Source organism: Homalodisca vitripennis, chromosome 1, assembly GCF_021130785.1.
Source record: "Homalodisca vitripennis isolate AUS2020 chromosome 1, UT_GWSS_2.1, whole genome shotgun sequence".
NCBI classification, from domain to species: Eukaryota; Metazoa; Arthropoda; class Insecta; order Hemiptera; family Cicadellidae; genus Homalodisca; species Homalodisca vitripennis.
In genome coordinates, this window is record NC_060207.1 from 102,331,095 (window position 1) to 102,356,408 (window position 25,314).

Here is a 25,314-nt window from a genome sequence, read left to right on the forward strand (position 1 = left end):
GAGCTGACATGAATCGTATATTGCGAGCTCCGTCACCAGTAATAAAGCAAATGCCTTGCTTAGCAAGGTAGCTGCTCTATATCATTGCTGATTCTCAGCCGGCGCTGGAGATGACAATATTCTACTGTGGTGGTTACTTTATGGAGGTTATAATAATTTATTATTTATTATGACTGATCTATGTTGAAGTGAAATTAGAGATATTTTGTAAGTGAAACATTGCTGAAAGTGATTTGAACTAAGGAAACATGCCGTTAGAACGTTTGCACATAATTTCGTTTTATTTTATATAACTTTTTTATCTTTAAATTTAGTGAACTTATGCATATTAAACATTTTGTTCCTAATGAAACAGTGAACATTTTATACATAAATGTTTATATATAAATATACAAATATTCTTAGAATGTATATTATATAAGATATATTTGTGCAACTTCACAAATTATGAGATAAATAAGAATTGGCACCATGAGTAATCACAACAGACTCATGGTGATGCATGATCATAAATATTAACTATGAGCAAAATATTATTTAAAAAAATTCTGTACTTTTTTATCCATTGACTGAATGTTTTTCTGTATCGAAATTAAGACACTAACAAGCTTTGGCCTGCATTCTGGCTGATCACCTGTGTCCATGAATATACTTATTTGAAGATCCGGTGGATTGGAGATTCAGCTTAGACACATCACTAGACAAGATATTGTGAGATCATGACTTTTTAAGTAATTTGGGTGCCGTTTTTTTTAGTTATTAAAAGCTGTGATATTGATTGATAATCAATACCACTAGGAATTGAGGTATTGAGTATTGGAATCAACCCATTTCTAGTAAAAAGAATTGTTGGTTTTCAAACAATAAATTTAATAAAGTTCAATTAATGCGTTTTAAATTTCAATTTTCAAATTAGTACTTTTAGCTGTAAAATCAACATTTTGTTGATAATATAATACGCTTATATATATATATATATATATATATATATATATATATAAGTTATAAAAGTTAGTCAATATAGATAAGTACAAAAATTGCAGCAGATCAAATATTATTTATTAAACTTGTGCGTAATATATCAAAATCAGTGTTTCTTCATTTATGCTGTCACATCATACTATTGTACAGTACTTTTTTCAGTAAAAGTTAAAAATAATGAGACTTATATACAAATATTCAGCATGTATTTGTTTTGTATCGATAATAAAATGTATTTCAATGTTTTTTTACTTAGTGTGTGTGTCAGTAATACTCACTTAAAAGTTTTAAAAAAATACTTGACACAAGCAAAGAGTTCAAAACATGTTTGTAATGTTTAGGGGTTAATCAACTCATGGCTCAAATCTCCAGAGAGCTCCCCTACTGCTCAGCCAGAGGAGATGATGTTGCGGGGACAAGGTTTTGGAGCTACCAAAAAGCGTTGGCTGCGGCAGGCTATCAGTGAGGAGTGCGACTCTCCCAACAGTCGGCCTGGTGAATACTTAATAACAAAAATTGTCTGAGCAGGCAGATACATTTTCTCTGCACTTACTTTGTGTCTGTTGCATTGCCCTTTAGTTCTTGTATCACGTTAATGTCATGCACTTTGCACTTGCTTGTTTCTCAAATTGGTGTCACAGACTTTATGGTTCATTGAGTCATGTTATTGGCCGATCTCCATTTTTGTTCCTTCAGCTACTGTAAATATGTCGTACCACAATATCAAAGAATCCAGTTTCAATTACTTTACTTGCACTCAAATTGTTTTTATTCAATTGGGTTTTACCACAATGTTTAATTTAATAATATCCAGAATAAACTAAATGAATTTAACACCATCTATAGTAAAAATTAGAAAATCTATTATTGCTGTTTGTACTAGTCTACTATCTTACAGAACACTTGAAATTTTTGTTTTTGGAATAACAGTAAATATTAACAATTTTTAATAAGTTTACAGTAAATTTTCTTGAAATTACATTTCAAAGTATGTTTGAGTGCTATTTCAAAATAAGAAGATGTCTACATTTATTCGTATATATGAAAGCAATGCACATACAAATTTCATCTAAATATTTTATACTAGGTTTTCTGTGATTTACTATCAAACTCTCTTAAACATCTTCTCAAACTTATCATATTATTTGTAATTGGCTGAGCACCAGTGAAGCCTATAGGCCATGTCACACTGCCGTGGCATCGCGTCCGTCCATCTGTGGATGGATTTTTAAAATAATCGCTAACCGTGTTGTCAAATATGACAAGTCACACTGACATAACCGACGTGGCGCAACGTTTGTCGCGTCGGCCACCGTCTGCTGCGCTATGAGGCTGGAGCGATCCTTGGCCGACGTCGGCGATGCTACGAAGGCTCGCGCATGCGCATAAAGCACCTCCCCAACCCCCTCACCGGGGCACCGCGCGCTCTTGCCACTGCCTACTCCTTTTATTTTATATTTTTAATAATTTGTTTAAAAAAAACCCTTGCGCGAAGCTCTAAAACAGCCCGACACTATAGGATGAAATGACCGCCAGTTCTAGGGTTAATGAATACTCTGGTGTCATGTTTATATGCAATCATTTTATTTGTTATTTTTCATATTATGTTTGATCTATAACAAAATTAAATAGGCCTTATTTTAAAAACATAAAGACTTATTACAAAACTGAAAACACCAACACAAAAATTACAAAATAATCCTTTCAAGTGCATCTTATATATAAAAACCAATAGTTTTAAAGAGGTATATCAAAGTATTGAATGCCCTAATTACCAAGTTCATAATAGAAATAGTATTGCATGTAATAATGAGAATATAATTTTGATAATAATAATTATATTAATGAATACGCTCCAGAACAATAAATTAATTTTGTAGAGCTATAACAAACTATTAATTCCACTATCAGTGTATAACTAAACAAATTCAAAGTAGTTGAAATGCTTAAGCAACTCCTAGAAAGACGTGGCGTTGGCCGCGGACGCGTGTCTGGTAGTTTGACGGGATTCGAGACCGTCGCGGCATACGCGAACGTTCATACTATGGATGGACAGACGCAACGCCACGGCAGTGTGACATGGCCTTATCACTTAAGGGGCTGGTAAAAATTTGTAGTCTGACTGTCCAAATATAGTGAAAACAAACTCATCTATAGACTTTTTGTATGAAGCTTCATTTCTATATAGGCACCATAGAGTCAATGATTGTGTGTCAGTCCATGGTATTTGGCTGTGCTTTAGTGAATATTTTTACATTAGTATTATAGAAAAGTAATATCATTGACAAAATTTTATTTCAGCACACTCTTGCATTCTAGTACTTTTCCTAGTTCTCTGGAACTTTGATTATTTAACCACTAACTTGAAACCTATCTTAATTAACAAAAATGTAAATGTATCAATAGCAAGATATTTCAAGAAAGATTACGTCTGTAAACTATTTTGCATTAAACTTCATTTCTATGTAACAAGAATAAGTTCTATGATGGTGTATGTTGTTCAACCATGGAATTTGGCTAAGTGTAATTAAAGCCTATAAATTAATAGGCAAACTTAATTTCTCATTTTTTATTCAGTTACATATACAAATGTCTTTACTGTATGATAGTATGTGTATCTGACTGCAGGACATTTCAAGAATAAAATGAATAAAATTCACTTCAAATTTTGCATACAACCTCAGAAAAGCCAGTTACGTGCCACATGATGTGTGGCGTACTCCTACCGTGTATTAATAGGGTAAAAATCATTATTCTCCAACTACATCTTTATATTGAAATAGGTTTGAATTAATAGGGCTAAAAGCCGAAGATTATTACTAGTTTATAAGAAAATCAGCAAAATCACCTTCTAGGTTCCACTGATTTAAAAGAACACATAAAATTACAGATATTTTACACATATTAGAAGTTTTTGTTTCGCTCCCTTCGATATTTCTCAACTAGTAGAGAGCACTCTAGTTGTCTGTCCACTTCGGGATGCAGAGTCAATGTGGGAAGCATGATTGCCAAGACTGTGACCCAGGTAAACTGTTGATAATGTATTGAGTACTGTATTACACATCTATTGGAACTTAAAGCTTGCTGAAGAGAGTGATAGTTCCCATCTCCTTGTCTGAGAGGGATTGCAGTCTTTTGGTATTGTGGATTTTAAAAAGTTATTAAAGTCTGTAATGTTGTGGTTTGCAACATTTTTATCTTTCCAATTATGTGTAAAATATCTGTACATTTATCCGTTCTTTGAAACCAGTGGACCATAGCAGGTAGTTTTGAAGGTAAGCCTGCTGACTAGTGCCATAATAATTTTTTTGAAAAGAGGTAGATCTAAAGAGGAGTAATGAAAAATAATTTTAAAAAATCACCATAGCACAGGATGCAAGTTCTGAGCACGAGAAATAAAGCTCACAATCACATATCACACCAGCACAGGTGAAAGTGGGATACTAACGCGAAAATCAATGTCTGTACTTTCTTCGGCATCATGGTGTGTCATCTGAAACATGAGACAGTGATGGTCAGAAGGGAGAAGGGTAACTATGTTTTGGTCCTAGATTTTGGTATCATGGTGTATGTACAAATTTTGATGGTTAAGGTTTGTTTAGTTGTTAAAATCTTTTTAGGTTTTCTAGTTAGTTCTATTTTTAATATCTGTAACCAAAGTGGCCTAATCTCAACCGAAGGTTGACTTAGCTGTTGGTCTTCTAATTTTATGTATGAAGCCTCAGTAAGTTGGCGTTTAAAGAAATTCTCATGGTGTATTATGTTGCTTCACCACATTTCATGTGATGATTTTCAGACCAGCATTGTTTGTTTAGCAATTTTAAACTTTTCTACTAGTCCTTTTTTGTATTTTCTTTATTTTGGGAGGCCATACAAGTGTGGGACTTTGGGAATGATGAGGAGTTAATGTAGCCAATACCAATACTAAATAAAGGACTAACTATAAAACCTAAAAGATTTAAACAGTTAAACAAACCTCAACTATCAAAATTCATACACACACAATGATGACTAATACCAAAACATAGGGTTGAAAGCAGCTGCCTTTACCGTTTCCTCTCCTGACCATCACCTTCCTGTTCAATTGTTTCAGATGTCACGCTTTGATGCCAAAGAAAGTGCAGACATTGATTTTCTTGTATTCCACTTTCACCTGTGCTGGTGTGATGTGTGATTTTAAGATTTACTTCTCATGCTCGTGACATCCTCTGCAGTGACAGTGCAATTTGTTTATTTTAACCTAGATTGTAGTTATGTGTTAGGTTAGTTATTTACCTGAGGAAGAGGTCAGATTGCAGATCTCAAAATGTATGTTATACGTTTTGTAACATATAATGATCCAAAATTGTATTATTCTAAAGATGTGACAAATGAACTGACTATCTCTTGTGATTGTTACAGACATATCCAACTCTCCAACTGAGCATGCAGCCCCGCTAAAGAAACGTCGGCTGGCACGAGAATCAATCTCAGAGGACCACTCATTTACTCCTCCTACCACCCCCACCCACACAGCAGAGGCGCTCAGCCAGGTAAACTTGTATATGTCTTGTTGCTGTTATTATTTTTGTAGAGAAGACCTATTAAATAGATGTGACACTGTCGTGCAATTTAAATCTCTCAGGAAACTGATGATAGGTTGTTGGTAGTAACTCTAGCAGTCCACAGTCTTTAGTGGCTAAACATTCAGTTCAATAAAATAAATATTGGTATACTTCAATGTGTTGTGTTTCAAAATTGTGTCACCATAAAATCTAGACTAGAAATTTAATCCATGAGCGTTACCTATGAGTTGCACTTTCACTAACAATGGTGACTGTTGAATACTTTAAGAAATTTGCATTAGTTTTTGTTTGGGCAACAAGCAACAGTAAGGGAAGGACCACATGACTATAGTATTACTGTAAGTTGTTTAGGCTCCTTAACAAACATATTACGTTTTGATAAATATTGAAAATTATGTCTACTTGAACCAGCTCCATGGGTCCTGAATTTACTGATTATTTTTAATTGATCTTTTATAAATTATTTTTGAAATATTTATACACAATGAGGTAACTAGACCACCCGTCTGTGATATATAGTGCCTGAACTGAGAAACCTTCATTTTAACAACAACAAAAAAATATCCATATTTCTGCTACAAACAATTTGCAAAAATATTTTTTAATACCCAAAATTGCACTTTAAAAGGGGGAAGGGGTAATTAAAAACAAAATTGTTTAATGTAAAGGAAGGACGAACCTTACATCATTGCTGCATGTTGTAGGGTTTAAGTACTGTTTTATATATTAAATTTCTTGCACCTGATGTAGAGGGCAGATTTCAATCTTCAAAATGTAATGTTGTACATTTTATAGCTAATGTTGTAATGATGGCAAATTTCAAAAATCCTAATAATGATGCTGTAACATATTTTGACTCTGTCTGCTGTATAATCTGTGACTATGTCTAATAACAATAAAAACATCTTGGATTTGAAGCTGAACTGTATAAAGATTGTTACAACACTCTTTTACTAGATATATCTAATATTTTTAGTATGGAGAATAATTCTTAGATATTAAAATTCTATTGAGCTATTGCTAACACCAGCAGAACCAAAGTAGGGCATTCAGTATTTAGTTCGAATTTTACTCATAACTAATTGAGGAAATTGCATAAAATATATGCTGAAATGATGAGTTGATTAACTGGTGTATGTAGAGCTAACTTAACAAGTTGGTAGAAATATACATTAAAACTTCTACTCTGCATCCATTTAGCTCTAACTATATATTCAGTTCCACACCCTTACAATCTGTTGATTTAGGTAGATTTTTCATTTTAAAATCCAAAATCATAACAACTTATTGGCAATATATTGAAAAATCTACTTTTGGTCCAAGTGCACACTGTATATTCAGTAAGTTTTGCTGAGGATGATATAACGGCTAAGTAAAAAGACAGTGTTGTTTGACAGATGACAGATGAAGAGGACACTGTCTCTTCTCCGCAAGATAACTTAAAGCCAACTGAAGAATGTCCAGATGATGGGGTAGGTCCAAGCATGGAACTTGACCTCTTCTGTACTTCTAAAACTGTGTTTTCATTTTCTTTTTTCCCTCAAGCTGTCAGGGTTGTTATGTTTTGAAAACACTAAAATATACCCCCCACCAATACAAATTATATTTCAATAAGTTGTACAAAAATTCTTTGACACGAACATAATATATGAGATATTGGACAAAGCCATAGTTACAGAACCAAGGACATTTAAAATATTGGTGACAAACTCAAATTGTTGTTTCTGAACACTTAACTGCACTGATGTACCAGGTCGAACTGATTTATTTCTCTCATGAAATTGGCTCATTGTGGAAGTAAACTATTTGAACGTCAAGAGGTTTAAACTGGCTCTCCAATTATTAAATTACATTTGGCCGTTATCTAGGCAAGTAAAATGACCGTAAGAAAGATACTTAACCATCCATTCATCCAATTAAATTATGGGCCCATTTTATTTTGATGCATCTCTTATGCATAGACTTTTCCTAAACAATGTGTGGTGTAGAATCAAAGTAAGGGGTTGAGATGGAATAAAAAGAGAGACATAATATAGGTAAAGTTACACCACAGATTAAGGCCAATGTATCTAAAGATGTTAAGAGATATTAATCATCCAGAAGAGCAAAATACATGATAACTGAAAAGCTGCTCATAAATTCAAATTCCAACGTAATAGAACTTATGATAAGAGCCTGCAATAGACAGCAAAATTGGGATGGCTGGCTCATCATCTTACTGAGAACTATTTCTAATTATCCTTCATTTAGTGTTGTATTTCCATAGATTTGTATGGATTTTTGTAGATCTTATATTTGTAAGTATTGTCAGTTGAGTTATCTACCAGATTATATGTTATTCCTTTTGTTATGAAATACATTATAAGATGTTTTCTTCATCATCTATCGAAGCTTCTACATAACTATCACGTATAAGGTTATAATTCTTTACCTCCTAAAGATATAGCACTTTCTGTGAGGAAAGTGTCGGAGATTATAGAAAGCTTAATATAGGTATCTACAGTTATTCTGAACATCATATGCAGATTCTTTTTTAGACAATTATTACATATTCCAGAGAAGATACAAGCCTAGCTAAGGTGACATGCAGTCAACTAACAAAATACAAAACAATGGAAAAGCAGATTGCTGCTCACAGCATATTTGCATTAACAGCAACCCTGACTGCTCATATGACTGAAATAATTTTGTTACATTTTAATTTATTCATAGTGGTGTTGCTTTTTAATTTAAATTGTCAAAATGTTGTATCATTTAAATGATGCCTGGTTATTTATATGAAATAAATGAATAAGTTTTTTGAAAGTATAAAAGAATATTTCAAGAATTAAGTGTACTAAAAAGCCTAAATACTAAATAATTTGAAATTATAAATGTTTAGAATGTATTGGTCCTCTTTTCTGGTGGTGACAAAACTTCAAACATATTTTATCATGCAGAATATTCAAATAATAAGACTAGAAAAATATGGGGTTAAACATACAACAGAATCGTTGTTTATAAGACCAAATAACATGTTTTAGTTATTTTTACTTCACATAGGATGATGTTTGTAGCATTACTGTAGTAAATGTCCTTGGATCAGTTAGAGCTAGAAAATTAAACATAAACTGATAAAAACACATTTTGAGTTAATGTACATATACAAATAATATAATAATATACAAATAATTGTTCTAACTTCAGTTGAAAGTTTACTTTTAATTCTATACAACCTAATTTTAAAATCTGACAGAGAAACAAAATAGAGAATTTTTTACTGTAAAAAGTTTATATTCCTTCTGCAGTACTTTGTGACTAAAAGGAGACAGGTCTCCCATTCAGAGCACAAGGTGGTTTATTTTGGTTTTGGAAAACCTCAAAAATAAAAAGACTGTTAGGGACTAGTAGTAGAACAAGCTGACAGTAAAGCCATCAGAACGGGCGGCGGAAACACCTTCAGTAAGAACCCATTTAACCCTTCTGCAGATTAGTACACTTATATCCAAATGACACAATTTGATTTTGAAATTAGTAATTATGTGATTATTTCACCTAATATTTAACAATGCTTGTAGAAGAAAACAAATTGATTAGCTTTGAATGGCATTTTTAAATTACTTGAAAACCCAGAATTCCAGATAATCTACTGCCATTAAACCCATGGGTAAGCTAATTTTATTGGTGTTTTAGTGTCTAGGAATGTTTATTTTCATTATGGTTTGTCTAGTTTTACAAAGAAAAAACTAATAGTTTGAGTTCTGTAAGTAATATTGCTATGAAACCACCAAATTACACTTAGTTTTTTTTTTAAATGTGTTGTAAAAATATTTGGAATATGCATATATATATAATAAAGTATAGTGTGTCACCTTATAATGTTTCTAAGAAACATGTAATTTTACACCACCACGATGATGTTGCATTGTTATGCCAACTAGAAAACTTTACTAATACATGATAGATAAGATTACGAAGAGTTTACAGTTTGTTAAGTACTGCTATATTGCAGACAATACAACAATGTCAAAGTTTGTGGCGAGATCATCCCTTCACGGTGTAATATTGATACTGCTTTTCCTGGTTGTCAACACCTGTCATAGCATGCTAATAACTTTTTAGGTTAACCCTACAACTGGCGGTCATTTCACCTTGTAGAGTCAGGCTGTTCTAGAGCTTCATACACAAGGTTTTTTTCTTTAAATTAATAAAAATATAAATTAGGAGCTGTGTGTGTCCGTGTGTGTGCACATATGAATAATTGAACAAAGAATACTATTCACATTGAAAGTAGGCTATAAACATTACTTAAATGCACATTTAGAAAAAAAGACATTGTGAAATTTGGGGAGGACCATGCCTATCAAATCAAGTTATTGTCAGAAAAATGTAATTGTCCATTTTGTGTCAAATTTCATCTAGTTTCCATAAAACAAGAACTTTATATACATTCATGAAACCATAGTAAAAATAATATACAAAAAGCAGTTATGTGCATAAATTATGAAAATCAGGTGTATATTTTAGAGTTTGGTAATACAACTTTTGCAATTATATTACTGTACATGAAAATATGGTATATTGCATATTTTCTAACTCAGAATCAAATTACCTATATAGCAGCAAGGGAATAAAAAAATCCATAACTCAAGTTTTGAATAGTATACAGAAGTTACTTTTGTTATTGGAAAATTTTATGATAAATTTTCATATGGCAAAGTATTATATAGTTTTGAAAGTTTACATTATATGAAAATTTATAAATCTATCATTTATGAATGACAAGAAATTTTATGTAGTTTTAGAAAACATAAATTATATTTAAATATATAGAATAATATAAAATTTACAAAAGAAAATGTAATAATGCGCACCAGTTAGAAACCATTCAAACCCACAATAACATACAAAGTTTTACGAAATTAGCTAATCTTTATTTACATCGGCCTGAACATTGCTGATTTAGAATTAATAATAAGATAATTCATATATTAATCAGGTATTTCAATATAATATGATTTCACTAAGATATTGTCTAATATCTGACCCATCATTAGATTCCCTTTCTGAGATCTGTCCCACCAATTCTATCAATTCACTTGAGGTCAGAGCATGATCCATCACTTAGGCTTAGCCTACATTAATAACACCAATAGTTTAGAAAAAATCTGTCTTAATACTGAAATCTGATCAAGACTGTTTTTATTCCTCTACTAAACGGCTTACTCAAATAACTGTAAATATGTGACAATCAATGATCCAAACAGTTATCATATATAGACAAAGAAATTACAGTAAACATATATTTTGTAGTGAAAACTATCTATTTGCCTGGACTAAATTGTTACTTCAGAAGTTAAAGAGTGCCAGAAATGATGTTTAGTAAGTGAAAAACAATAAACTATGTGAAATGAATTTTAGCAGTGATTTTCCAATAGCCTACTCAGAGCCAATAATTTATTAAACAGATTTCAGCAAAAAGATATTTCTGTATTCTAAAATATGTTTATTTGCACTATTGGAATGTCCAACAACATACTACACATTTAATATGACACTAAAACACAAATACACAATTACTAAAACTTACTATACACAGCTCATCACAGAAGTAAACTAAACAACGTCGGGAAGATAATGTTCACAACAGATAGACGTTGTTTTCTTTTATGTTTGATTTAATCAACTTGCTAGTCCATAATTATAATAACAAAGAGAAATAAAACTTTGGTTTTCATTAGCATTTTTGTTCCTGGATCCAATCTAAAATCATGTTGATGGTTATGTTGAACTTCTTCAACAAACATTTTTAACCTGAATTGATGATCTTGGTGATAGAAAAGTCACAGATGTAAACATAACAATGTTTCAAATGTTTAGTTTAGAAATCACAGTATTTCAAGTAATTTAGTTTCATTATTGGAATGATTTTTAATTAAAATTAAAGAATAATCTTCACTTTTTCGATTTTGGTTCAGTAAAAAATTAAATTGACAAATTATAACCACTGTTTGGATTTATAATAGTATAATTAGTTCCATATTTCACATCTGTATTCACTACTAATAGTTTTATACACTATAAATAGTCAAACTTGTTTTAATTACAGTAAATATTAAACTGCAATCATTTGTTGTTTTCATCCTATGTTATACAACTTATTCTTTTTACATCAACATTCTTGTTTTAATTCTTCTGATTTAAATACATGACTTGCATCATACAATTGACTTATTCATTTTATAAACCATTTCCTAGAATAAATCATAAACATTTTTGTTCCATTTGGCGATTATGAGCAGAAAATGTAATTAAGAATTGAGAAATGATTAGTATTTTATGTTAGTAACTTAATAAATAATAATCCTTTCTAAATAAAATGAATGTTAAAATTTTTAATGTAGATTTATAATAAGCATTTTGTGGTGGTGTTTATGGTACCTTCCTTATCTGTTTTACTTCCTTTGTTACTCATTTGGTCCTGAGCTATGTCTGATTCCTTTAAAGTATTTTAACACTATCAGCCACAGTAAGTGTAAATAAAGTTACCATCAATCTTCACGTGGTGCTGAGAATGTCAAAGTCTACTAGCCTATTAGGAAAAAATATTCAAATGTTACGAAATTAAATTATGCACTGCTAAAATTAAATTCAAGATGCATGTTTCCGACTGGACATCTTCACATTCTCTGTCACTAGTTATTCATTAGGCAGCCCTAAGTGAACAGATGAATTGATTCCAGGCCTGATGCTTCTCTCTTGCCAATCGGATGTGTGAACCAGATCTATTTTGGAAATCGCGGTTTCATCATTATGCAGGTTGGGGGTTTTGTTTAGATTTTTTAAAATTATGTGTATATTGGCAGAAGCTTTGGCCAATAACCAGACAGTCAGAATTATCATTAGTCTATTACACAGAAAAGGGTATCTGCATGGAAAATATTAAAATTAAATTTATTCAAATCATTTAAGAATGTTTCTTAAAAATTAGTTTCCCAAAGAGTAATAAATCTTCAATACATAAACTAATTACTTGACAGTGAAATCTGTGTTATAAAATGACTAATAAATGTATTGTCCAGTAAACACTGTTTAAAGGTATCCACATTAAAAATGTAAACCTTATGTATACAGAATGGAGCTGAAATGTACAATCACGATAAGTTGTAAAAAATCAAATTAGATTGCTATTGAAAGATATTTTTATATAAGTTCCTGAAATGTATTCTAAATTAGACTTATTCTAGCAAACCAAATAAGTGTAACCATTGTTTATTTGAATTCCTAGTATGTAATCATAATTTGCTAATCATGTTGATTTAAACTGTATTGTGCTGTAGGAGGAATTAACTTTTAGTGATTTGTTTTTGTAACATACAAAACAGGTTCTTTCCTGTCTTTTTCATTTTTTCTATTGAATTCTGAATCTCACTGTTAATATGAGTTCTCACTGATCGTAGGTCTAATAATAAGAAGATTATCTGAAAGTTATACTAATTAGATTTTTAATTTGACAGTGTGGGAGCAGCCAGGATTCAGAAGGACCTGATTCCCCACTCGCCCCCTCTCTCAAAACCAAGGATGTAGAGATGAAAAATGAGATAGAGGAAGAGACTGAAGAATCTGAAGATGACGATATGCAAGTAAAACACAATATGGATCTAAAAGAAGATTCAAGTGCTGATTTAAAATCTTTTGATGGGAAAGAAGCAAATGTGAAGGAGGAAAATAAAGTGGAAGAAATGGAAACATTTAAAGATGATAAGGAGTTTGGTGTAGCACCTGAACCTGATAGTAATGAAGAGAAACAGCTAGCAAATGCAGCTGCCAGTGCTATCAAGCGGAAGGTAAATATCTAATATTTGATCAGTTGCAATTTAAATCGCTGAATCATATTTCTCTCAAAAAGTAAAATTCTAGAAATTTACATTTGCACAATATTACTATGACTATTTTATTTGAACAATATTTAGTTGTATTGTAATGTTTCTTTACAAATTTTAGGCATAAACAATTGACTGCTTGTGGATTCGCAAGATTGGTTAAGTTAGAGCCCTGGTATTAGAGTTGATACACTTATCAATGGTTGGCTTACTCCCCAATTTTTACGTCTTAGTAATCGTCAAGTTTATGCAATTACAACTAAATTGCTTGAATTTATGGTAGGTAGGCATGTAGCTGAATGTGTGGCTAAAGTTGTACAGTCATCTATTACGATGGTGCAATCGATTTTGGGTGAAGTAATTTTTTTTTTTAATTTAATAGTCATAATCCTTTAAGATATACCCTTCCTGAAAAGAGAAAAAGAACAAAACATGTCTTTAGGTCACTTCACGAAAAATTATAGACATTTAAAGTAGTAATTTTGTAATCATGCCCAATGAAAAACAGCTGGTGATAAGGATTTCAAATTTGTACAGTAATACAGTAAGTATGTGAAATATGATCGGATGTATTGACATATTTTTTGAATTTTGAAAACGGGTTTATTTTCTCACTATGTTTAAAATGTTGAGAACAAATATTAATGTTATATATTTTAGAATTTAAAATATGTTACTCCTCTGGGAGAATGATATCTAAAGTTTGGCGTTTTTAAATTGTAAAAAAAATTTCATATGGAATCTGTGTTAATTTTTAAAAAGACAGGCACCTTCGGATTTTCAGTCTGCTTTCTGCTATGCTGCTGGAATACATGAGCAGGTGCACTCAATTTTCCCCCACTGACAGTCCCCTAACCAGGCTTACCTCTCTAACCCCTCAATTAGTTCCTCTCTTCCTTCACTCTGGACTTGATGTCTCTTCTCGGCTCTATCATAACCAAACAAATAATTTTACAACAAGTCTAATTAATCTTATTGAGTCTTGCTTGTGTTGAGCTGAGCACACTTATTTCATTCTGAATGAAGATTTTTTATTTATATATATATATATATATATATATATATATATATATATATATAAATATATAAAACCTTAAAAAGAAACGAATATCATTCCTGGGGCATTTGTTAAGAACACCTGAAAATAGAATTAGCAGGAAAATAGTAGAAAAACTGTGGTATAGTAAAAGTGACATTAAATGGATCACAGAATTAAAGGAAGATATGAGAGAGTTACAAATTACAGTAGAGGATTTAAAACACAAGACAAACACATTGAAGATATTGAATGACAAACACTCTACACTACAGCTGAAAAGAAACAAACAACGAATAGGAAGAGTGGTTCCGGAGGAGGAAAGGAAATTACGCTCGGAAAGGATGAAGAAATATTGGGTGGATAAAAGAAGAAAGACTAGAAAATATAAAGTGACTAAAGTGGTCCAATGTAGGCCATAAAATTATAAATAAATAAAAAATAAATAAATATATATATATATATATATATATAAGTTAATCAGGGTGTCCAGCAGCCTTGAAAATCGGGAAGAGCGGGAATTATGCTTGAATTTTACCTGCCTTGAATAGGGCGGGAATTATGCTTGTATTTTGTAGAAAATCGGGAGTTTTTTAGACAACGTATTTTTATAAATATCTTGAGATAAAACAGTTTACTCCATTTGACCTTTGTTTCGTTTTCGTGCGATTCATGGCAATTCAATAGGCACAGATGTAGACGTGACTCAGTGACGAGAGAAAGTTAAGTCGTCATGGGCTATAGGGGAGGGTTGTTTGTCATGGGCTGTACGATTGAAATTATTGCGTTCGGAACGGTTGGAATGTTTAAATCGTTCGAACTCGAGGTTCGATATATCGAGTGAATTGCCATAGTCTGCCACTGCCGTTACTAATGCACGGCGCCCACTGCGACTGGCCCGGCCTTTTTGTAAAGTCGATATACACGCAATAACATGGATACCCGCCCAATGCGGCCGGCCCGGCACAGCCCGGACCGGTCTTTTATACTCTGTCAAAATGCATACGATCAAATGGACACCCGCGCAGTGCGAGCGGCCCGGCCCGGGTCGGGAAGGATCGGCCCAAATGGCACCCGAAGAGCCGATCGAGGCTGGGCCGGGCCGGTTGCAGTGGGCAATGCTAGCCGGAGTGAGCCTGGCCCGGCCTTTTTGTGAAGTCGAAATACACGCAATCAAATGGACTCTCGCCAACTGCGACCGGTCCATATTGACGACTTCTTAACGCGAATGAAGATATTGAAGCAACAGTTCGATTATGTTCACATCGATGTGAAATTGACAGAATACAAAGGAAATTTAGAAGTAACTCGCTCTCGTTGCAGTCGCCAAAAGTAGCGTCAGTGTAGTAGGTTTGACGAGAGATTGTATTTATATATGCTTGATGTTTAAGTAATAAATGTATAAGTAATTTTGTTTTCAGTGCCGGTCAGTTGTGGGTTAGTTAGTTATTGTGGACATTTTGTCATCAAGTTTTGAACAAGTGTAAAGTAAGTTATACATAATTTTACGTATTATAAAACTAATTTTATTCTTGCCTTTGGAAGTAAATGTTTATTAAAATTTTCTTCCGTTCTCAACCCAAGAGTGGCTAAATAACCTACGCGACTATATATTGTATTTATAATATTCGCCTGTTGAAGAGGTTGCCCAATTCTTTGAAACATAGTGATGAATATTAAATGTTTCAATTTAAGGTAATTGTTTACATTAACATGTCCATCGAAAAACGTGATCATGTGATCAATTATGGTGTACAATTGGATGCCTATAGGATTTATTTTAAATTTATTTGAGATATATAATTAATACAATACTTTTTTAGTAATCTAGGTGTTTATTTACCCTTGCTATACTATTAATGGTTATTATCATTTAACTTATTGTCAATAGCCTTCTTATTTGTTTAAATTAACTTGTGCAATGAGTAAAGGTGCAATACATCGTTAGTAAATCAAATGTTAGGGTTTTATGACTTTCACACGTTATCTAAAGAGAGTAGAACTTTTTCTGTGACAAATTTATTTTTTAACACAAAATAAATTGTAAAAAGAGTTCAACATTTGAATAGCCCATGTTTTTCGACTTCTTGAGTTTAATCCTTTTTTACAAAATGAATATTAATATATTTTTATTTATTTTAACAGTTATTTTCTTTTTATGAAACTTAATTCTCCTAAAACTAACCTAACCCTCAACTGGTTTAGAATAGTATTGGGTTTGATGTTGAAAGTGTAAGTAAAACTTCTTTAACTTGAAAGTAAAGCTGTTTCTTTACTATCCTGTGTTTTTGAGGGTTTGTTTTCAGACTTCAAATAAAAAATCTAAATAATTTACCTATTTGGATATTAAAATGTATTTGTAACAAACTGTTACAATATAAACATTAAATTGGGATTTGGTACTTTATCAAAATTTTTTATAGACCTACAACGTTATTTTACTTTTTTTTTTTAAATAGTAACATTATACTGAAATTCATTTTAAACTAAATTAAATGCCACATTAAGCATAGTATTGTTTAAATAATTAAATTAACATATTTTATAGGTACGATTAACAGTTCAAAGTTTTTGAACACAAGGAAGTTAAATTATAAGTTATAGGTTATGAAAAAAACCTCATTTACTGTAGACTTTTCAACAACGAATTATAAAATGTTGTTAATAATGTATAAGGACATTAATAATTTAAACAGAGGGCCTACTATCTTTGAGCATCGTCTAAAATAAACGTATTCTTTTAAGCAGTTATTTTAAAATATCACAATGTTATTAGGCCTTAAATATTTTAGAAATGTTTTTTTTTTACATGGAAAGTAAACATTATTTCGTGACTTGATTTTGGCTTGTAAAATTGTTAGTTACCGATAAAGAGCCAAAAGTAAACCGTGACTACATCCTTGAATTTTATAATTTTGAGCCTTGAAAACCTTGAAATGTACTTGAATTTTAGATTTGGTCATCACTGGACACCCTGTTAATAATTTTGGTATGTTCACAAAATACATAAACTTTAACATGTGTGTGTGTGCGTGCGTTATACTAATAAGTTTCGAATATCTAAACCATTCAAAGCATCATTAGATGTCAAAATTACAATGGATTGGATGAACTTAATGCTTGACAACAAGGGCACTATCCACTACCTAGGCTACATGCTTTAAAATTTTGCATTCTTTTTCCAATAACATAAGAATAAAAAAATGAAAAGTATTGTTTTCTCTGGTACATACAAGAATAAAAAGTTACACCACTAATAGAATCAAGAGTTTAACTCACATACTACAAAAATGTTTATTTTCAGCTGTTTGTATTTGAGCTTGGTTTACACAATTGCCTTCATTTTCTAATTAAAGGTCTATAATTCCTGTAAAGTGGTCGAAAACATGTTTTACTAGATTACTTCTCAAAGAGAGTTATGCATTGAAAAGTTAACCTGAGGTTGACAGCCTATCCTTGAGGTCTGTCACTAATTCTTGTCAGCCTGTCTGACCGAACACTATCTCAAAAACGAACTGACTTATAGACAAGAAGTTTTGCATAAACTTCAGTTTTATACAAGGAAAATCGAGTTCAGTGGTGGTGCATATCCAATCATGGAATTTGACTGAGTGTCATTGAAGCCATTGAAGCCATAAAACTGTGCCATTGAGTTGTCAATGGCACAGTTTTATCTTGTGTACTGAGGGCACTAAAACATTTTCTGTATTACTGTCTGACTGTCCGCAAGGTAAATCAAGAATGAAAAGAGCTATAGAAATAAAATTTTGATTGCAACCTTGGGAGTGCAAAATGTGTTGTGTTGGTTTGTTAACCTTGTTTGTATATAGGCAAGACACAGTGTAGTGATGGTTTCAATATGTGATTCTCAAAATAAAAACTAACCGAGGTTATGCAAACATAGCAACTTGGATGATACAGAAATTATAAGTTTAATGTTTACGTTAATTCTTAATTAAAGTTAAAGTTTATGAATTTTGTGAACATACTAAAAGTATTAACTTGAACTTAAATTTTACACAAAACGCCATTTAACCTTTCTCAATTTGGAAAACGGGTAAAAAATGTTTCTTACATTGGTACATATTAAAAAGTGTTGTCTCTGTATATTAAAATAGTTTTTTTTTTTTTAATAAAATGCTTTTATGTTGTCCTGTGTAAGCTAGTGTTGATAGAAGCCAACATAGGACTTTCAGTTCGGTAGCTAAATCGATATTATCATTCTTTAAAGGATTTGCAAGTGTTTCAAACCCACATATAAACCTTAAACGAAATCGGACAGTTATAACGTAGTTGACCTCTAAGCCCCCAATAAAAAAATGTTAAAAATGATGCATAATAACTATATCTGTTAAATTCTGTGTATATTACATTTCCAGATTTTTATAACAGTTTGTTCAGTGAAGACAAAACCAAACTTACACCTTAAATATGATGGTTATCTTGTGGTTACCACATGCACAAGTATTTACGAGGGAGTAAACCCACAAATCTTATCTAAACAAAAAATAATTAAAACGACAAAAAATAATATGATTTATCTACCAGTAAGAACAAACTTCCCACTTTATTTGATCTTTATTGTTATGTCCGGCCATTCAAAAATTTTACTATATATTTAAAACTAATTTATCCTGTCTTTGGAATACGAGGGCTGTTTTTTAAGTAAGGGCCGTTTTTTTTTTTTTTGTAAATAAACAACAATTATTTTTTTCAAAATACATTTATTTTCAGAATCTGCATACTTTTCTTTATTTTTCTACATAGTTGCCTTGTTTGTTAAGGCACTTATCATATCTTAAAACTAAGTTTTGAAATCCCTCTTCAAAGAAATCTGCCGCCTGCTCTGACAACCAGGAGTTCACGGCCGTCTTGACTTCTTCGTCGTCATTGTAGCGCTTCCCGCCAAGATGATTTTTCAAGTAACGAAAAAGGTGGAAATCCCTCGGAGCAAGGTCGGGGCTGTACGGCGGATGATTCAAAACTTCCCAGCCAAAAGAGTCGATCATTTCCTGTGTCCGAGCAGCGGTGTGAGGCCTTGCATTGTCGTGGAGGAGCAGAATTCCCTTTGTCAGCATGCCACGTCTTTTGTTCTGAATGGCGCGTCGGAGACTGGCCAGGGTTGCGCAGTAGGCTTCTGAGTTAATCGTCATTCCTCGCGGCATAAAGTCCACTAGCAAAACACCGCGCCTGTCCCAGAACACAGTTGCCATAACTTTGCGCCGCGACAGCGTTTGCTTGGCTTTGACTTTGACTGGAGATGTTGTGTGCCGCCATTCCATGGACTGTTGCTTTGATTCAGGAGTGATATGGGATACCCATGTTTCATCTCCTGTGACAATTCGACTCAACATGTCGTCTCCTTCCTCGTCGTAGCGGGTCAAGAAAGTCAAAGAACTGCTTAATCTCTTTTTTTTGTGATCCTCAGTGAGGAGTTTGGGTACCCATCTTGAGCACAATTTTTTAAAGTTTAGGTTTTCTGACACAATTTTGTACAGTACTGACCTGGACACTTGAGGAAATTCCATAGAGAGAGTGGTTATTGTGAACCGTCGGTCCTCATGAATTTTTGCGTCAACTGCAGTAATCAAATCTCCCGTGATCACAGATGGCCGGCCTGAGCGATCTTCATCGTGGACATTTTCGCGGCCATCTTTAAATTCTCGGACCCATTTCCGCACTTTACCTTCACTCATTGCCTTGGCACCATACACCTCACAAAGCTGACGGTGAATGTCAGCAGCCGACATGTTTCTTGCAGTCAAAAATCGTATCACTGACCGAATCTCACACGCGGCGGGTGATTCGATAATCTTAAACATTTTAAAGATCCACAGTAATGCATACAGGTTAGCTACAGAGCTGCAACTGGCATGAAGTTGTTCGCTAAGAATGCCGGGAGGCGGGGCGCACGCTCGTTACGGCAGGAACGCGAACTACTACCGTGTACGGGAGAACGGTCCTTACTTAAAAAACAGCCCTCGTATTTATCAGGCAAATTATATTTCTATCCGTTACTGTTATAATATATAATCAAAACCAGGACCTCCCATGCTATAATTATTTGGATTTTGTCTTTACTACATAAAAAAGCGACACCCTACAGGTATAACATCTATATTACAAGTATGATATACTTAAAATATATGCGGTTTAGGAATAAATATTCCTGCTAGTTTAATAAAAAACATAGATTTCACTGAGGGAGAATCTACCATCTCGAAATGTCAAACTAAATATGCATTTTTTAGTTTAGACGGTTAACACTTTCACTGTTGCCTCCTAATTTTGAAAACTTTCTTACATTGCCGCCCATTTTAATGGTTGTTAAATAAATAGAATCTTTTAACCAATTATTAAAAAACCGTTTTTTTAAAGCTGAGTTTTTGTGAAAAATAAAAAAGTTTACCAAAAAACATCACTATGTACTAGTCTATAACATAAATATATTTCTCATTATTATTTGATGTATTCAGCATTGTCATTACTGTAGAGCTATAGCTCCACATACTTATAATTGAAATCCGCTTAAATTTAAATAGTTGTTTTAGTGTTGAAAGTCTTCGAAACTAGTTCTTTGCATATGGCAATTTTGCACTCGCTACACTGTTAGGAAGTGTCTCTTCTTGAAGCATTTATAAAACACAAAAATAACTGTTTTTATTACTATTTTGCTTATATTTGTTATTTGAGTAAAAAAACAATGTCAATAAACTTACTTGCATCGCCAAGAAGTCCATCAGTAGTAAAATCGTGGGGTCATTACCTATGTCATCTTGGATTAAATCATCACTTTCACTGTCACTTAAAAATCTGAGTAACTCTTCTAGCTCAGATACAATATTGTAATCATTGTAAACTATAGTAATAGCAAGCAAAAAAATAATAATGCAGAGCGACAACAAATGGCTGACAAGACACAATGACAAGTTCGTAAACAAACCACTTTTTTCCAATATTCCAGATAACTGCCAACATTTCATATAATCCATAGAGTAATAAATAAAAAACAGGGTGTCCAGCAGCCTTGAAAATCGGGAAGAGCGGGAATTATGCTTGAATTTTACCTACCTTGAATAGGGCGGGAATTATGCTTGTATTTTGTAGAAAATCGGGAGTTTTGATTTTTTTAACGCCGCTGCCGTTACTAATACAAGGCGCCCCTGCGGGCGGCCCGGCCCGGCCTTTTTGTGGAAAGTCGAAATACACGCAATCAAAGGGACACCCGCCAACTGCGACCGTCCCGGCCTTTTTGTAGAAATACACGCGATCAAATGGACACCCGTACACTGCGGGCGGCCCGGCCTTTTTGTGAAGTTGAAATACACGCAATCAAAGGACACCCGCCCACTGCGGCCGGCCTGGCCCGGCTTTTTTGTGAAGTCGAAATACACGCAATCAAATCGACACCCACCAACTACGGGCGGCCCGGCCCGGCCTTTTTGTGAAGTCGAAATACACGCAATCAAAGGGACACCCGCCAACTGCGACCGTCCCGGCCTTTTTGTAGAAATACACGCAATCAAATGGACACCCGCCAACTGCGACCGTCCCGGCCTTTTGTAGAAATACACGCAATCAAATGGACACCCGTACACTACGGGCGGCCCGGCCCGGCCTTTTTATGAAGTCGAAATACACGCAATCAAATCGACACCCACCAATTGCGGGCGGCCCGGCCCGGCCTTTTCGTGAAGTCGAAATACACGCAATCAAATGGACACCCGCCCACTGCGGGCCGCCTGGCCCGGCTTTTTTGTGAAGTCGAAATACACGCAATCAAATCGACACCCACCAACTACGGGCGGCCCGGCCCGGCCTTTTTGTGAAGTCGAAATACACGCAATCAAATCGACACCCACCAATTGCGGGCGGCCCGGCCCTGCCTTTTTGTGAAGTCGAAATACACGCAATCAAAGGGACACCCGCCCACTGCGGCCGGCCCGCACAGCCCGGGAAAACTCGGCCCACACGGCACCCGAAGAGCCGACCGAGGCCGGGCCGGTCGCAGTTGGTGGGTGTCCATTTGATTGCGTGTATTTCGACTTCACAAAAAGGCCGGGCCGGCCGCAGTGGGTGGTGCTAGGCTGGAGTGAACCCGGCCCGGCCGCAGTCGGCGGTGCTAGGCCGGAGTGAACCCGGCCCGGCCTTTTTGTGAAGTCGAAATACACGCAATCAAATGAAAACCCACCAACTGCAACCGCCCGGTCCAGCCCAGCCCAGACCGGTCGCAGTTGGCGGTTTTCATTTGATCGTATGCATTTTGACAGAGTATAAAAGTCCTGGGCTGGGCTGGACCGGGCCGGGTCGCAGTGGACGCCGTTATGTTCACATCGATGTGAAATTGACATAATACAAAGGAAATTTGGAAGTAACTCGCTCTCGTTGCAGTCGCCAAAAATGGCGTTTGTAGTAGGTTTGATGTGAGATGGCATTTATATATGCTTGATATTAAAGTAATTTGAAGAGTGGCTAAATAACCTACGCGACTATATATTGTATTTATAATATTCGCATGTTGAAGAGGTTGCCAATTTTTTGAAAACATAGTGATGAATATTAAATGTTTCAATTTAAGGTAATCGAAAAACGTAATCATGTGATCAATTATGGTGTACAATTGGATGCCTATATATAGGATTTATTTTCAATTTTTTTTTTTAGATATATAATTAATACAACACTTTTTTAGTAATCTAGGTGATTATTTACCCTTGCTATACTATTAATGGTTGTTATCATTTAACTTATTTGTCAATAGCCTTATTTGCATTAATTTTTGCTATGAGTAAAGGTGCAATACATCGTTAGTAATTCAATTGTTAAAGTTTTATAACTTTCACACATGGTTTCTAAAGAGAGTAAAACTTTTTCTGTGACAAATTTATTTTTTAACACAAAAATAAATTGTAAAAAAGGGTTTAACATTTGAATAGCCCATGTTTTGGACGTTTTGAGTTTAATCCTTTTTTACAAAATGAATATTAATATATTTTTATTTATTTTAACAGTTACTTTGATTTTATGAAACTTAATTCACCTAAAACTAACACCCTCAACTGGTTTAGAATAGTATTGGGTTTGATGTTGAAAGTGTAAGTAAAACTTCTTTAACTTTAAAGTAAAACTATTTCTTTACTATCCTGTGTTTTCGAGGGTTTGTTTTCAGACTTCAAATAAAAAATCGAAAACTGTTACAATATAAACATTAAATTAGGCTTTGATACTTTATCATAATTTTTTATAGGCCTACAACTTTTTTTACAATTTTTTTTAAATAGTAAAGTTACACTGAAATTTGTTTTAAACTAAATTAAATGCCAAATTAAACATAGTATTGTTTAAATAATTAAATTAACATATTTTATAGGTACGATTACAGTTCAAAGTTTTTGAACACAAGGAAGTTCAATTATAAGTTATAGGTTATGAAAAAAAAACCTCATTTACTGTAGATTTTTCAAAAACGAATTTTAAGATGTTGTTAATAATGTATAAGGACATTAGTAATTTAAACAGAGGGCCTACTATCTTTGAGCATTGTCTAAAATAAAGGTATCTATTCTTTTAAGCAGTTATTTTAAAATATCACAATGCTGTTATTAGTCCTTAAATATTTGAGAAATCTTTATTGTTACATGGAAAGTAAACACTATTTTGTGACTTGATTTTAGCTTGTAAATTTGTTAGTTACCGATAAAGAGCCAAAAGTAAACCGCGACTATAGCCTTGAATTTTATAATTTTTGAGCCTTTAAAACCTTGAAATGTGCTTGAATTTTAGATTTGGTCATTACTGGACACCCTGAAAAACATGGAAATAGCAAATGGCTATCAATGCTGAAGTTCAATCATATTTAAATTAATTTTTATTACTGTAAAAGTCAGTGCCATCAAAAGACGTCGCAGTCAATAGAATTTCATGTGCTATGTCAAATGACATTGTCGGTAGTGAAAATGTTAATTTGTACAAAATTGACTGTACAATGACTATGAACCTTACTATGAAGGTTGGCATGATTCTCACACTTCCAAATATTTAAAAACTTATCGATTTTGAACCCTTAGAAACAAAAGTTTAGACACATTTCTTTGTAAAAACATAAAATTTATTTAGTTACAATTAACAGAAATTATGTTTTTAACACATTTATAATTATCAAATATATACTTTGTATACTTCCAAAGGAATGATTATATTTCAGTTTATTTCATCATAAAGAAAAACAGTTGTGTTTTTAAAAATCTCAGGTCATTCACAACGTTAGTTACGTGTTTTATTCTGTCGTAAAATTTTTTCAAATAACGATGGTACAAACATTTGAATAATGTACAGTATCAATGTGGGAGTAATGGTGAGCACATGATTGCCATAATTTATAGCCAATTGTAGCTGAAGTTATACAATGTCTGGATAAGTTCTTTGGCTAGTATCAACTAATAACAAGTTTCGGGATGGCGGCCATTTGCAATTGTACAAAATTTTGGTCTGGGATATTTTACAACATAAATTTTAATTGAGACAAAATTTTTAAGCGATGTAAAGCTACTGTATTAATATTTTTTCCATAAAAGCGGTCGTTCCAAAGATTGTGAAATATATCTTTCTTCTAACTTAGCTAGAAGGGCAATTTGATCTCTTGATGTAGTTTCAGAAGTTGTGTTATGGCTGTCGTTATGACAATTCTCCATATATATTGGATTAATCTGGTAAAATAATTTATAGCTATTTCTTAATCCTCTTGAAACATACAAGATACAAAGATTGAGCATATCAATAATTGTTTGTTTTATATTGATGATTAACTATTGTCGATGTAAGATTTGAAAGGATAACAGACTTTCGATGCTTTTAACTAGTCATTTGTCCA

The 25,314-nt window shown here is 33.2% G+C and overlaps 1 protein-coding gene across 6 annotated transcripts in view; it reads left to right on the forward strand.

Moving 5' to 3' along the window:
- Window positions 1-25,314, forward strand: part of LOC124368006 (inactive histone-lysine N-methyltransferase 2E-like) — a 141,096-nt gene that overhangs the window by 99,733 nt on the left and 16,049 nt on the right. For 5 of the 6 annotated variants that reach the window (XM_046825277.1, XM_046825285.1, XM_046825290.1 and 2 more), the window contains 4 exons: window positions 1,323-1,476; window positions 5,383-5,513; window positions 6,944-7,018; window positions 13,043-13,372. In XM_046825277.1, the coding sequence (XP_046681233.1) occupies window positions 1,323-1,476; window positions 5,383-5,513; window positions 6,944-7,018; window positions 13,043-13,372 (690 nt within the window). The remainder of the gene's footprint in view (window positions 1-1,322; window positions 1,477-5,382; window positions 5,514-6,943; window positions 7,019-13,042; window positions 13,373-25,314) is intronic. The other variant, XM_046825298.1, reaches the window with a different exon arrangement.